The 16,457-nt window shown below is 50.0% G+C and overlaps 1 protein-coding gene across 5 annotated transcripts in view; it reads left to right on the top strand.

Moving 5' to 3' along the window:
* Positions 1–16,457, top strand: part of NDRG4 (NDRG family member 4) — a 95,135-nt gene that overhangs the window by 33,516 nt on the left and 45,162 nt on the right. For all 5 annotated transcript variants that reach the window (XM_019497254.2, XM_006271704.4, XM_019497252.2 and 2 more), the window contains exon 3: positions 885–929. In XM_019497254.2, the coding sequence (XP_019352799.1) occupies positions 885–929 (45 nt within the window). The remainder of the gene's footprint in view (positions 1–884; positions 930–16,457) is intronic.

Here is a 16,457-nt window from a genome sequence, read left to right on the forward strand (position 1 = left end):
CCAGGAGGTAGAGGCAATGTGAGTGGGATTCAGCATAAATGCACCCTTGGGCTTTAGGTGTGTCTGTCAGTCTCTTTCATCTGTGTGTTGGCCATGGGTTCCCTTTCTCCCTTCCTTGCCCCCTCCCTCCCGTTCCTACCCTCTTTCTGGTGGCAATGATCTTTACACTCCATGCCATGCTGCTCGGCCAAGCCCTGCTTGTGAATGTGGTGTCTGGTGCGGAGGTGCTGTGTACCTCCCTCTGCTGCCCATTCAGTTATGCCCCTCTTCTCTCCCAAGGCTTCTCAGTTGAGATGTCTACTCTCTGTCTCTCTGCTGCTCCCAGTTCCAAGTAGTCTCTTTCCTTGGGAGCCCAAGCTCCTTCCCAGCTCATCTCAGTCTATTTATTAGGTTATTCTCTGGGGGAGTAACGGACTCGTGTTCCCTGTGTCAGAGTGCAGAATCTTGCTAATCTGGACTGGCTGTCACAGACTCGGACAGCGTTGGTTTGATACCGGAGGCTGTCCCTGACAGGCGGTGTCCTTCTGTTGCACTACAGGGGTGTAACAGGAAGCATATGGGAATAAACCAGCTGGGAGACCCTCCAACTCATGGAGCAGTCTCCTGCCTTGAGCAGAGAGAGCTTTGTGGCTTGAGAGATGAAACCTTGGAGAACACAATGCAGGGAACACCTCACAGCTCCCCTGCTCAATGTCTCTGGTCCCAGTCCAAGTATCCCTCTTTCTGTGGTCTAGTGAGGGGGGGGACATATGGACACATGGGGGTTCCTCAGAGCTCCCGCTATAAGGAGCTGGGAAGAGGAAGTAACAAGGTGTAGGGAGCTGGTGCTCCACCTTGGGGCCTGTGCAAGCTCTAATGTCTCTCTGCGGTGTTTTCTCTTCCAGGAGAACTCGGATGCCTTCCTTTCAGCAGTGGACACAGACTGGAAGGTAAGACCCCTTCTCAGCACTTGGCCTCTTCCCTGGGCCCTTCTCTTGGCTGGCAGGGGCTGGTCATTCTCTTGTAGAGAATGGGGAGGTCGGTGATTTGCCTCAGGGCCGCCCTGCCCCTGGCCTCCCTCCTCCCCCACTTGCTGCTGTGCTCCTCATCCTCTGGGTCAAGGAAAGGACAGATTACATCAAGACAGCATCCATTTGTGTCACTCTTGCCATACAAGTAGTGGGTGCTCCCTCCCTGTGAGGAGTTGGCAGGTCACCCACTCTGCAAGCCTGAATGTGGACAGGTCTGAGTTGCTGAAGGAGACACAATGGCTTAGGGGATCCACCCAGGACATCGGTGACTGGCTTGGGGGCCTGCATCTTCTCTAGCCTAGTACTTTTGCAGTCCCTGCTGAGGCCTCAGCACTCCTAGCTCTCACTAGAACTAGACCTGCCAGTTTCAGAGCAGCTGCATCACTCTGTGCTACTGTAATGAGTCAGCGTGTCTGTATTTGTGTCACTGTCCATTTGTGGAGGGAACTAGAACTGTTGTGTTCTGTAGTGTAAGCCCTGTACTGCTAACCTGTAATGGGGATTTTCCATGAGATCAAGTGGCAGAGATTGACAAGTTCTAACACCTGTCACTGTGATGATCCTGGTGGCAGGCATATGCGGTGTATTGTCAGCAAAAATAGTAAATGGTTTTGAGTGTGTTACACATTAAGCTTATCCCTCTATCCCAAACAGCATGGATTGGGATTTCTGCACCCCCCATTCAAAATGCAGCCACCTCTGGGGTGCTTCATGGCAGCAGTCTTATGTCAATACAATAGTGTAGTGCAGGGAGTGTGAAGATGTTCAAGTGGCATCCAGAAGATCCTGACCTTCATCAAAATCCTGCATCCACTTGCAGAAAATTAATGGGGCCAAATGCAGTCCTTGCATTAGTGGGTGACACTCTGCTGCTGTTTCTTTTGTCCCTGGTGTCCTTTGACACACACGACTGGTGTCAGTGAGTCTCAAGCTTCCTTCAGGGGATGCACTAGAGAATCTTCCCTGGTATCCCTCCCTCTCTCCTGTGGTAGTATGGGATGCTGGATTATACCTAGCATAATTTTTACCTGTACCAATACTATTGAGGATATCTTTGTCCTCTCCTGTATGATTCACAGGTCTGTCAGCATCAACTGCCCCAGCAGGTGGCATAGTGAGGTCTGGTTCAGGCACAGTAGCTGGGGTAGGAGATCATAACTATCACAGCACCTGGTCTCCCAGGAGGGGTGCATAGGGGACAGCACGACATGGCCAACTGACACAAGCTCTCTTTTCCTAGTCTCTGGGGCTAAAAACAGACAACTGATTTGATTTGCATCAAAGCCTCTTGTGCCACATCAAATCCAGACCTTATAGACAGACAAGTTCAGTGTCCTGCATTAGGTACCTGTGAATTATTTGGATTAACACTTTTTCTCAGAACAATCTCAGCTAATTCGATTTAATTGCCATATAAGTCTAGCGTGCACCTGGCTGTGCTGTCTGTTTTGGTGCGAGTAGTATCTCAGCCTAATCCAGCCTGCATCAAACTGGCTACCTGGGTTTAGCCTGGGGTAACAGGGCTCCCCATAATCATCAAATGAACTACTTGGGGCCTGGAGACCACAGCTCACCATCCAGCCGCTTTTTTGAGGAGACTCTAGAGAGCTCTACAAATTGTGGCAGCTTCTCGGGGACCTCATAGCCACTCTAGCACTGGCCGGCTCCAGCAGAAGGCGCTGCAGGCACTGAGACAGAAGCCTCCCCTACTCCCCCACCCTCAGGGGTGCTGTAGGGAGGTGAAGGGCCCCTGTTGTTAAAACAGGTGATCTCACCCAATAAAAAGCAAGCTGACTTTCAGAAATAGCTGCTGTTTCCATGGTGATGGTTGCCCAGGCAACTCCATCCTTGCTTTTCTGCCTGTATATCTCAAAGCCTACTGAGCTGTCTCCCCTTTGACAGCTCCCCCTCCCCTGCCTCCCCACGCAGCTTTCCCTACTCAGAGATCTTGGCACCCGTGCTTGTGGTGTAGCGAGGTCTGTTGCCTCACTTAGAGTAGACCACAAAGCCAAGTCCACTTCCTCCAAGCTCTCAGCAGAGCACTCCAGGGAAAGCTTTATCAAATTGTATCATACCATCTGGGTCCTGCTGACTCTGGCTTTCAGAAAAGCCCCTCTCTTGACTAATATCAGCACCGTTAATACAGAACCAGGGCATGCAAAGCAATGACTGAAGATGCATGTATTGGGATCTCTCATTACAATGTCCTGCCAAGTCTGATGTCCCTGTAGGATTGACAAGGGTCATTATAATGTCAGAGTCACTTCTCTGCTCTGTGCTGTGCCTTGGTTTCCCCATATGTAAAATAAAGATCATGATGGTGACTTTCCCTTTCAAAGCACTATGAGATCTAGGGATGAGTAGAGCTCTGTCTAAGAGCTAGTGGTTGTTACTGAGCTTCCTTGGAACTATGCAGTGATGGCACAGAGAGAACTCAGATCCTCATGCTCCAAAAATTTTGGGCCCTGCTCCTTGAAAGAGAAGTACTATTGGCAGTGACAGGTCAATGTCACACTTCAACAGTTTGGATTCTAGGCAGCCCCTCCCTGGCTAGTACATTGCAATACTTTCCTCTGAGCATGTCAGAGTGCTGCGTGGAAGTCAGGCACAAAATCTACTTTTGGTGCTGCATAAGTAGGCCAAGGCTGTCCAGCAGATGGGGCATTAGCAATCTATGTAAATGGGCTAACACTGGCCTTTGAAGTGTGGGTGGAATAACATTTGTGAGGGGATTGGCATCTTGTCTCACCCCTACAGAGCTCTGCCAAAGTGCTGTGGTGACACTGGTGAACCAGTGTCTCATTGTTGTGCTTCGTATGGACACATTGTAGAAACCACATTCAAATCCAGCTGCAGGGATAGTGATTTTTAAACTGGGTTTTCTGACTGTACCACAGAACAGCTATGTGGCTGAAGGGTAGGATGCCTGGCTTCTCCCAGCTCTTTCACCACTTTACTCAGCTAAGTTGCTTCACTTTTTTGCCTCAGCTTCTCCTTTGCAAGATGAGATAGTTCTTACCTACCTTTTGGAGATGTTCTGAGACATGCAAAGTGCCCCTTGCTTCTCAATAGAAAGACAAAAGGGTTGATGTCTCAGGTCTGTAAGCTCAGTCAACATACTTTGGGCATTCTAAAAAAATCTTTCTGGGAACTAAGCCTGGTGCTGAAGGGAGTGTGTGTAACAGTGAACTACATTTAATTGAATGCCTTCTCAGCAAAATTGCAGCTGCAGTTATTTTAGTCAGTTCAGTTTCAGCTTGTGTATGCATAATGAACATGTATCAAGCAGCATGTTAGAACTTTAGGTTTAATTTTGGTCTTGCATCTGTGTAGCTGTGACTCCAAGTGACTTGCATTGTGTAATTTGAGGCTGGATTGGCCTATTCCTAAAAGAATGGTGCTGCTTACCTAATCAGTAGGGATCCTGGTTTTCTGTGATAAAAAAAAATGCAAATTCTCTTATTAAAAAAGTGCAGATTCTCTGATTAAACCCCTCCAAATCCATGATTAAAATTAAAGGCCCCCCCATAGCCCTCCCACGGCCCTGCTGGTGCCCCTCACTTCCCCACACAGCCTCCCCAGCCCTGCTGGTGCCTGTCTTTGCCCCCACAACAACCCACCAGCCCTGGAAGGAAGTGGCACAGGGCTCCACCACTCAGAGCAGCGGCAGGCACAGGAGGCATGGCGGGGGGGCAAGGAGATCCTAGAGCGGCCCCGCTGTTCCCAGTCATGCCGGGTCTTGCCTGTGGGGCTACAGTGGCCCTGAATGAGGGAAGCAGGGCAAGAGCTCGAGCCTGCAGCCTGCCCACCACTCAGATCTGGGGGCGCGGGTCCCCCTGCCCTCTGAGAATGAGCAACATGGAATGCCCAGCTGGCTCCACATCTCCCCACTTCCAGCTGGCACCTCCATGTGCGGTTTCCCTTAAGGGCTCCTAGAGCCACTTCAGTTTCACATGCCCCAGGCCAGGCACTCTGGCCACAAGTGGGGCGATGTAGAGCCAGCCGGGCACTCTGTGTATTTCTCCAACACCTCCCTGCTCTCAGCCAGAGTGCCTGGCCAGGGGCACGTGAAACCAAAGCAGCTCTAGCAGCCCTTTAGGGAAGCAGCATATGAAGGTGCCAGTCGGGCACTCCATGGATTATCCAACGTCTTCCCGTTCCATCAGCCCAAGCCAGCTTCTACCCTAGCCCTGCCCTGCAACCCCTCAGATCCCTGCAAGCCCCACTTACCACTTCACAGGCTCCAGGAGGAAAGTGAGCCTGACCTAGGACTCGTGACTAACTAAAAGCCACAGGCTCTGCCCTTCCCCCTCTCCCTCCTCCTCTCTGTTCTGATGTGTGCCCCTTATATACTTATAGGCTGCCACCAAGTCACCCCTGAGCCTTCTCTTCTCCAGGCTGAAGAGTCCCGTGTCCCTCAGCCTCTCTCTCTTGGCCTTTGGTCATATGGGTAGCTCTTCTTTGGATTTTGTCAAGCTTATCCACATCCCTCCTGAAGTGGGGGGCCCAAAACTGGACACAGTACTCCAGCTGCAACCTCAGTAAGGCCGAGTAGAGCGGGAGGATGATATCCCTGCTTTTGCGTGAGATGCGTCGGTGGATGCATGCCAGTGTTTGGTTTGCTTTGCCAGCCATGGTATCGCATTGGTGGCTCATGTTCATCTAGTGCTCAATCAAGACCCCCAAGCCTCTTTCGGTCATGGTGCTACTGAGTGAAGCACTACCAAGCCTATAAGTATGATGTTGGTTTTTCCTCCCAAGGTGGAGTACCTTGCACTTTTTTATGTTGACTGCCATCAGGTTTTGGTCTGCCCACCTTGTCAGCATATCCAGCTCGGCCTGTATCCCCAGCCTGTCTTCTAGTGTGACCACCTTCCCCCCCAGTTTAGTGTTGTCTGCGAACTTTGCTAGTCCGATCTGGTGCCTGAATCCAGATCACTAATGTTGAAGAGTACTGGCCCAAGTACTGAGCCCTGAGGGACTCCACTGGTCACCTCGTACCATGTTGCTTCGCTCCCGTCAACTAGTAAACTTTGGGTCCCAAGTCCAGAGCCAGTTCCCCAGCCATCGGACCACGAGATGGTTGAGGCCACAGTTCCCCATCTTAACTACGAGGACTGTGACAGAATGCCATCTCTGTCTTGCCCCAAATTCTGCTATCAACTGGATGACCAATCTGACAGTTTGGTTACCATGGTGACTGCAGAGGGCAGACACCCCTGGCCCAATTGGCTTCAGGTAACCCTGAGTTGTAACCTGTGCTGAGGGAGTGGGAAACTTGCTCCCTCTGCCTATGTAACTGGCCTCACAGACCATGGCTGGTGGCGGCGTTATCCCCAGGCTTGCAGGTGTGCTCCAGGAAGGGGGTTGGCTGGATGTGAAGCACCCCCAGGGAGGCACTCGGAGCCTGGAAGGTGGTCAGGCACAGTGAGGCGGGTGGCTCAATGCAGGAGCACCCCCTACTGGCCTGCCACACGTGGTGGTAGCTATGGGATACGGCAACCTGCTGTCTTGAAGGCATAATTTGGGGAAGGGAATAGAGTCACTGAAAACCCTTGAGCAAACAATCTCAGATTTGGCATTGGGTCAACTGGACGGTGTAGCTAGCTAGGATGGCTGATGAGTATGATCACATGACTGTGGCTGACTTGAAAGAGGTGTTGAAAGGGAGAGGCCGTTCCAGTGAAGAAGGAGCAGAAGAGAGATGACCTGATTAAGAACCTATGTGATAATGACCAGGCAGCAAGATCTCCTACGCGCCTCCAACCAGCAGCCAATGAGGGTCCCTAGGGACCATCCTTTGAGTGGGATTTCTGGAAATACCAGCTGCAGCTAGAAGCTGAGGAGCGCAAGCTCAAGCATGAGCTAGAGCTGATGAGGATGGAGCTGGAGGCCCAGCGCCACTGCAACGAGGCCCAGCCCTAGTGTGAGGAGGCCCAGTGCCAGCACAATCTTGAAGCCGAAGAGGCCAGGCTCAAGCATGAACACAATCTCTTAGTACTCAAGATGCAGTGATATACTGCAGCTGCAGGTGCTCAGTCAGCAGCGGCTGCACCTCCCAGACTGAACACCCAAGTCTTCGCTCACTACAAAGACAGAGATGATCCAGAAGTGTTCCTAAGTAACTTTGAAAATGAAGCACAATGATGGAAGCTGGGGAAGGATGAGTTCATGAAACCTGTAGCTACGCAGGTAATGGGCAACCTGCCCGTTGTCTTGAACAGCCTGCCCACTGAGTCAGCGGATGACTATGATGCCTTTAAAGATGCTGTGCGTTTAAGGTTCAGGTTAGGACAGGATTATTTCTGGAAAAAATTCCTGAATGTCATCCCACAACTGGGGAAGTCAGTGATCGAGTTTGGGGCCCAGGTGTTGGACTCGCTTCTTAAATGGGCAGATGGAGCCAAAGCTGATACCAGAGAGAGGGTGCTGGACCTCGTAGCGTGGGACCAATTCTATTACTGCTGTCCAAAGGAGATTAAAACTTTAGTCAAAGACAGAGTCCCCAAAACAATCTGAGAGGCTGCTGAAATTGTGGACCAGCTGTTGCTAAATTGTGAGGGGCTGGACAGAAGGCCTCCCTTCTTTGGGAAGGAACAGAAAGGGTTCCAAAAATGGGAAGAAGAGAGGGCCAGGGCCAAAAAGGGAAAGGGGGCCACCTCCTGCAGAGCACAAGGCAGTCCCAAGTTCAGACAAACTACCTAATTCGGAAAGGAGGGGTTGCTATGACTGTGGGGAGCCAGGCCACATCAGGCCCAACTGCCCAAAGCTAAGCAACATACCCAAGCCAATCAGCCGTGCAACAGCTATAAGCAGTGAGGAGGGAGACCCAAGCCACTCTGAGGAGTGTATGTGTTGCTACAGGATTGCAAACCCAGAGGAGGTGATGGCCGCCAACCGAACTGAAATAATGGTAAGAGGGGAACTGGACACAGGGGCCAATGTGTCATTAATCAATGCCAACCTCATTTTGCCTGCAGATATAGTCCTTGGGAGGACCCTTACCATACGAGGGGTGGGGCCCCAGTCGTTCGAGGTAACCTGTCTCCCCATCGAGTGGAGAGGCTGCAGGATGTGCATAGAACTAGGAGTGCTGGAACAGACTCATGTCCCCATATTGGTGGTGTGGGATATTATGGAGGGTGGGGGACCACTTCATGGAGCCCTACCGTGTTAATGTGGGACTAGATATATAGCTTGCAGTAATACAGCTGTGTAATCAAAGGCTACTAATCCACTGTTTGCTCTAAAGGATTTCTCTGATATTGCTATACCCCATATCCTATTCTAAACCTACTCCTTGTAACCAATAAAGTTTGCTTTTTTACCTAGCATCCCCTTGGTTCAGCTGACTAAGGGAGACCGCTATTTGTGCTTCACACTGAGGGAAGCATCCCAAGTTCTTCCAGTGGGTCAACTACCCTCAACACCTACTAAGCCTGTGTTTCCCAGGGGGCACAGGATCAAGATCAGTCCAGACCCTGGGTGGTGGCGGCGACATTACCCCCAGGCTTGCAGGTGTGCTTCAGGAAGGGGGTCGGCCAGATGTGAGGCACCCCCAGGGAAGCGCTCGGAGCCTGGAAGATGGTCAGGCACAGTGAGGCAGGTGTCTCAATGCAGGAGCAACCCCTACTAGCCTGCCACATGTGGGGAGGAGCCCAGTCAGACAGTAGTGCAGGAAACCGAGACTCTCGGGAAGAGGTTAGAGGACATCCTCGATGGTGAAGGTGTACTCCTTACAGGAGCATCAGAACTCCCTGCTGATTGCTTAGCTGGACAAGAGGAGTTCAAGCAGGAGGTTCTAGAGGACCCCAGCTTGGAGGGACTCCGGCAGATGGCTCAGGAGCCAGAGACAGAGTTTACCCCAAATAAGAGGGAACAGGTGGTCTGGAATAGGGGATGACTCTTGTTGGTTGTGGGTACTGAAGAACCATGCCAAGACCTGGGAGCCCCATCACCAGCTTGTAGTACCTCTTAAATTGGGACAACAGTTGCTTTCCATGGCTCATGATTTACCTTGTGCTGGTCACATGGGCAGGGGACAGACACGCCAGCGACTGCAGGTGAGCTTTTATTGGTCCAGGATTGCCCAAAATGTGACAGACTACTGCAGATCTTGTGAGATGTACCAGCAGACGGGCAAAAGTGGGGACAAGAGAAAGGCTCCCCTACAGCTCCTCCCTATCATTGATCAACCCTTCCAAAGAGTGGGAATAGACAGTGTGGGCCCTCTGAGGCATAAGACTCATAGAGAGAAGAAATACTTCCTGACTTTAATGGATTTTGCAACTTGGTACCCAGAGGCAATTGCCTTGGCCTCCACTGAGGCACCTGTAGTTCCTGAAGCCCTGACCAAGATCCTCTTTCAGCTGGGTTTCCCCTCTGAGATCCTGCCTGACAGGTGGAAACTTCCTGGCTGAGGTGATGAAGTGCCTGTGGGAATGCTGTGGGGTGAAACACCTCAAGACCACAGCCTACCACCCTCAGACAAATGGGCTTGTAGAAAGGTTCAGTGGGACCTTGAAAGGTATGCTAAAGGCCTGTGTGGATTCTAACCCCAATGACTGGGATAGAGAGGCAGGAATAGAGGAGCTCTGCCTGCCAAATCATCCCTCCTCCTGGGACAAGGACAAGCTGCTCGCAGCTCTCAAGGACTTTGAGACAGTGTTCTTCAACAAATCAGGTAAAATGAACCTGGTGGTACACTCTGTAGACACGGGCAGCCATCACCGTATCCAATCCAGACCATATGCAGTTAATGCGAAGATGATGCAAGAAATAAAGCAGGAGCTTGCAGAGATGAGAGAGTTGGGGTAATCCGGCCTTCAGTGTGTCCCTGAGCCAGCCTGGAAGCAGGATAGGACCATTCGGTTCTGTGTGGAGTACAGGAAGCTGAATGCTATTACCACCCCTGACACTTACCCTACGCCCAGAATGGATTCTTTGCTTGATTGCCTGGGCCCAGCCAAGGTCATCTCTACTCTCCATCTGTCCAAAGGATTCTGGTAAATGGCACTGGATCCGGATGCCATAGCCAAGTCTGCCTTTACCACACCTGTGGGACTATATGAGTTTACAGTGTTACCGTTCGGTATGCACAACTCTCTCTCATCTTTTCAAAGACTGATTAATAACCTGTTACAAGGATGTGAACAGTTTGCCATGGCATACATTGACGACATTGCCATCTTCAGTCAGGACTTTGAATTTCACCCGATTCATCTGACCACCGTGTTAGGTGTGAATGGTGACACTTCCAGATGAAACACGCTTGTACCCACGGCTCTGCGAAGCCACGTGTCCAAGCTTTTAAAGGAGGTGGGGGAAATGTGGCAAAATGCCAGTTCTGTCTCGCCCCAAACTCTGCTATCAGGCAGATGACCAAGCTGACAGTTTGGTTACCATGGTGACTGCAGAGGGCAGACACCCCTGCCCCATCGACTTCAGGTAACCCTGAGCTGTAACCTGAGCTGGATACATTCTTGAGGGAGGGGGAAACCTGTTTCCTCTGCCTATGTGACTGGCCTCACAGACCCTGGGTGGTGGCGGTGTTACCCCCAGGCTTGCAGGTGTGCTTCAGGAAGGGGGTTGGCCAGACATGAGGCACCTCCAGGGAGGCACTCAGAGCCTGGAAGATGGTCAGGCCCAGTGAGGCGGGTGGCTCAATACAGAAGCACCCACCACAAGGACATCATGGGAGACCAAGTCAAAGGCTTTCTTGAAATCCATACATGAACCTCTTCTCCCTTGTCCAGGCAATGTGTCACCTGGTCAAAGAAGGAAACAAGGTTGGTCAGGCAAGACTTTCCAGCAACAAAGCTGTGTTGGCTGGCATTCAGAAGATTGCCTTCCGTTAGCCTGTTGCTAATGGATCCCTTGATGATTTTCTCCAAGATTTTCCAGGGCTGGACATCAGACTAATTATCCTATAATTCCCTGGATCTTCCCTCCTTCCCTTTTTGAAGACTGGGACCATGTTGGCTCTTTTCCTGTCTTCTGGTACCTCACCCGAGCATCATGAACTCTCAAATATCTTTGCCATATGGCGTGCTATGATGTTCGCCAGTTCTTTCACAACTCTTGGGTGCATTCTGTCTGGGCCAGCCGATTTATGGATGTCTAGCCTCTCAAGGTGTTCCCTCACTTGATCTGTGTCAGCTGTGAACCCATCTCTCTCTCCCTGGATGTTTTGCATCCTTTCTAATAGTGTGACCCCCTTGGGTGGGGGGAAAACTGACGCAAAGTAATCAGGAGATTGGCTTTTCCTTGGGTGTCGCACGTCAGCTGCCCCACTTGATCTCGCAGGGGTCCAACATTGCCTTTGATCTTTCTCCAGCTTCCCACATAGCTGAAGAAGGACTTTTTGTTATCCTTGATTCTGGTGGCTAGCCTGAGTTTGGTTTCTGTTTGGGCTTTTCTGGACTGCTCTCTAGAGGTGTGGGCTAGTGCTGAGGAGTCCTACTTGGTGATGATTCCTGCTTTCCATCTGGTGTAGGCTTCTCTTTTAAGTTTCAGGAGGTCCAAAAGTTCCCTGTTTAGCCAAGGGGTCTTCCCTGCCTACTGATTGCATTTCCTGTGGGATGGTATGAACTTCCCTTGCGCTTTGAAGATTGTGTTCTTAAAGAATAACCATTCCTTGTGGACTCCCCTTTCTGAGGGGCCATGGTCTCTTAATGCCCAACTGACCAGTCTCCTGAGTTTGTGAAAGTCAGCCTTCCCAAAGTTGAGAATTTCTGTTTTACTGAGGGATTTGCCCTCTTAATCTTGAATAAGTAGGTTGATGTGGAGGGTTACTCTGGAAGAGCTATAATACTTTAAACTCATATTCTCCTTAATTAAAAAAAACTTTCCCATGAAGGTGACCCCTAAATCGTGCATCTCTGTATCAGTCTTCTTTCCCTAACTGGCCAGAGAGCTCTGCAGTTTTCTACGCTCCAATACATCTGCAGGGTTTTGTGTAAAGGGCAGGGTGTGGCATGCATTAGAGAAAGTAACTGACTGCTGCTACCCACCTGCTTCTTTTCTCTTTAATAGAAGTATAAGATTGGAGCACTGGCTCTGAAAGCTCAGGACTGCCTTTCCCAACCCTTCTTTGTCCTCTCAGATGAGCTTCTGAATTATTTTTCTCCTGCTCTTGGTTACCCTGCCTACACCAGCAATGCCAACCCCTCACCAACCCTCTGATTGCCCCTCTCCTTCGTCAGCATAGCCCCAGGCACCACCCTATGCCACTTAAGAGAAATACAACTTAGCCATTGAATTAGCATCGAGTAGGGCATCCTTGCAGTGATGAGAAGAAGAGTGTAGTGGTTGGGGAGAGGGTATTACAGAAGTGGATGGAGTCACACTGTTTCTCTGTCCTGTCCCTGGTTAGACTGTGTGACTCACTGCTTTGTGTCTGTGGGAGGTCTCTCTGTCTGCTCTGCAGAATATGCTGGGTAGAGAGAACAGCTCAGTCTCTTAGCTCCTGCTGTAGCTGTCTGTGCTTTTTGTCAGTCCCCACTGTTGTTCAAGCATCCAGCTACCTCGTGGAACAGGGTGTGGGGGACATGGATGGCAGGTAGGGTAGTGGGATGAGGAGATGCAGGCACCCCCTACACCTACTGAGTGCCAGGTCATTACTTGGCAATGCTCTCTCATGCCAGGCGTATGCAGTGGAGGTCCCTGCACATGAGTTGGGTGTCCCCTGTGCCTGGTTCTTCTCACATACACCAGGGGCAATCCCAAGTGACTCTACCAAATCCATGGATTTCACTGGCTTCAGGCAAGGATCCCTTTTCCTTCAGTTAAGAAGAGGTGATCTGGATTCCATGGCTGAGGATGGCCTTGCTGTGTGGGGTTGGGCTGGGATCTGGAAGGGCTGCAGAAAGCATTGAGCAGCTGCATCACATTGTCCTAACAAAATCCACTGAATGAGAGCCGTGTCCTCCCAGGCTTTCAGGGAAGGTAGCTTCCCTGGGCCCCAAGAATACAAGGAACAAGCTGTTCCTTTGAGCTGTCCCTCCCTGCAGGAGTCTTCCCTCCCCCAGGTCTGAGGGTGAGTCATTCTTGCACCAGCCGCCATTGTGCTGAAGTAAGACAGTGCTCCAGCATGCGGTTCCTCCACCCCACGTGTGCCTCTTCAGCTGGCAGCAGTGGGAGAAGAGTGTTGTGAATGAACACAGAGCAGCGTTCTGCTTCCTTCTAACTGCCTCGGGGAACTCAACAAATCCAAAGCAGAGGCTCCCTCATGGACTGGGGTGATGGAGAAATGGATAATGGTGGCCCAGGCTTAAAAGCGCTGGGCCCAGGGCTGTAGCAGGCACTCTCCTGTCCCATCCCATCATCTGTCTAGCACACTGGCTGCTGTACCCCTTGATGGACAGCTGCCCCTCCATCCCCATGCTTGGCAGTCGGAGGAGGGATAGTGTCACATGCCCTTTGGATCATTTCAGGCAGATTGCTAAGAGGCCCATAGCCAAACACATTTTCCGGTCCCTGCAGGCATGGATAGACCTGGGGTCACCAGTTATTAAGCCCAAGGCACTACCCCACTAAAAAGCTTTTGAAAAAATTTCAGTTGTTGCAGCCTGAACAAAGAGATCGGTGGAGACCCCTTGCAGTGAGGCATTCTAAGAAATTTAATGAGCCTGTTACTCAACCTCCAGGTGAGGCCAAGAGATTTAATTTGTCTGCAACTCCATAGCTATAGTCCTTACAGCTCACAGTCATGAAATACTTCTTCGTCTGATTCCGACACTAACTAGGTAGGATGCTAAACAGTGTGTACATATATTGTGGAGTAGCCAAAATTACTGCACAGATTGGGCTTACATCTATATGTGCACACCTGTCCTGTGCAGTAAATATGGCAACTTTCACCAACTTGAGCATAAATTTGATACCTGCATCATGCAGGTATTAAATTTACACCTGATTAGTTACTGTGCAGTAACACTGTGTGTGGACCCCAAGTCAGTCCACACACAGCATTAATGTTCTTTAATCCCTGCATGTGTAGATACCAGCCTACTCTCAATTACTGTGCAGTAAATTTAAACCAGCATAAATGAACGTGTAGATGCACCCAGTAGCTCCTAAAACTAAGTGCTGCCACAGCTGCAGGATGGATTAATGTGTGCTAAAGAGTTTAAAAAGGATTAGCCAAGGGGGTTCTCTGAGCTCGATATTTAGCAAGTTTTGGAACACTGCAGAAGTCCGTGAGGATTGGAGGTAAAAAGCTGTTTCTGGGCTAATGGCGTAAAAAGGGCAAAAGGGTGATTCTGCTAACCACAGGCTGCTTATCTTGACTTTAATCCCTCATAGAATCATGGAAAAGCTGATAGAGGATGCAGCAAGGGAAGAACTGAAGGTTGGCAGCATGTTTGATATCAGTCAGCATGGATCTATGGGAGATAGGTCTGATCAGACATGCTTGGTAACATTTTTGATGAAATCACAGGTTTGTTAAAACAGAGAATTTTGATAAAGTATTTTCAGACTTATGTGAGGTGTTAGACTCTGTAGTATATGATTTTCCAATTGGTACAATAAGGAATCTGTGTAGTAGATTGAAAACTGGCTCGCTGATGGAAGCAAGTACAATTGCAAACAGGGAATTCTCTTCTGATGGAGCCTCCTTCAGTTGCATCCCACAAGGACTCATTCCTTGTCCACTGCTATGGAATATCTTTATCAGTGAACTGAAAGAAAACAAGAAGTCCGAACTGACAATGGTTGCTGATGACACAGAAATCGATGGAACGGAAATAATGCTGAGGATAGAAACTATCCTACTCAGTGGTCTGGATCACACAATAAACTCAGCCCACTTGAACAAGATGCCTTTTAAAACTGTTAAGACAAGGTCATGTATCAGAACAAAGAGTGTATTTCATCCTTACAAGGTGAATGAGGTACTGTACTTTGGAGAGGAGTGACTGCAAAAAGCAGCCAGGCTGAATGAGCCATTGAACATCAGTTCACAGCATAATGCAGCCATTCCAAGAGGAAATCCAGTCCGTGCCTCTAAAGCAGGAGACTATCCAGGAGAAGGAGGGAGGGGCCCTTGGCATTGTCTGGTGCACTAGGCATAATGTATCCAGGTCTGTTTTCTGCACCTTAAGCAGGTCACTGATGAATCAGGAAAGAGCTCAAAAAAGAGCAATAAGAGTGATTCAAGGTCTGGGAAACCTTTCTTCCCATGAACAAGTAAAGCAACTTGGTATATTTTGCTTAACTGTGGGAAAGCTATGAGGTGATTCAATCATGGTCTGAAAGTACCTCTGTGGGGAAAAGGTCTCTAATTCAGCCAAGAAGGTCATCATCACACATTCCAAGGGCTGGAGGGTGAAACCAGGAACAAGTTGGGATTAGAAATAAGGTGCATATTTTTAAGTGTGGGTAATTAGCCATTGGAACAACTTCCTGAGGGCAGTGATGGATTCTTCACCTCATGGTGTCTTTCATGACTGGATGTCATTTCAGCTCAAAACAAAGGTGTGAATGGGCACTTGGTCATTCAAGCTGGGCTGTTGGCAATGGACCTGATGGGTCATAACCACATTAGCCTGATGGAACCTTAGGCTTAGGTAGACCTCTTTGGCACACCCCTTTGTGAAGTGACTTCTCAGTGTCACTGACCTGCCTTATCCTCCCTGGATTTCTGTCACATCCTCTTTGAGAACAGGAATTTTTTGAGGATTTATATGGAAACCTCCTGAGCTAGTTAGTCTTCCTTAAAAATGAACATGTAAGTATTCCTGAAGTACCATGGACAGTGCCCAGGCACAGCCAGGTGAGATTCCTGTGGGATGTTTGCAGCCCCTGAATAGCTACTGCCAATAAAAAAAAGGTTCAGCCTCAACCTTTCCATTCTCATTGGGGATGCACAGCACAGCACAGCAAGAGCCACTTGCAACTCCCTTGAGGGAGCAAGGACAGAACTCATTCTTTCCTGCTCCAAAAATACAGATCATTGCTACTTCATCTGCAGGTGGATCCCCAACTATGACAGTAGGATGGTGATGACCAGGGATCCAGGTTTTCTGTTTTCCATGGGAAAATGGAAAGAAAACATGAATTTTCCCTTTTAACTGAGAAAAACGTGGATTTCTCATTTTAACGGAGAAACACACGGGTTTTCCACTTTTGCAAAGAGCTCTCTGCAGGCTGGAACTCTGCCAGCCTGCAAGAGGCTGGGGGGCACGAGAGGCGGGTGGTCAGGCAGGGGTTGCCATGTGTATGTGCACGCTCACACATGTACATGGCCACCAGGCAGCCTGGAGAGCAGCTCCCGCAGGTAAGTCTGGCGAGGGGGGAGGGGACTTGAGGCCTCCATAGGGAAGGAGGGAGTTGGGCAGGGCTGGGGCTGCTGCCCAGCTGGGGTGGTGCATGGGGCTTGAGGCCCAGGTCCAGAATGTGTGGGGAGCAGGACAGGGCTCTTCCAGAGAGTGGAGGGGGGCTGGC

The sequence above is a fragment of the Alligator mississippiensis genome, chromosome 10, assembly GCF_030867095.1.
Source record: "Alligator mississippiensis isolate rAllMis1 chromosome 10, rAllMis1, whole genome shotgun sequence".
Lineage (NCBI taxonomy): Eukaryota > Metazoa > Chordata > Crocodylia > Alligatoridae > Alligator > Alligator mississippiensis.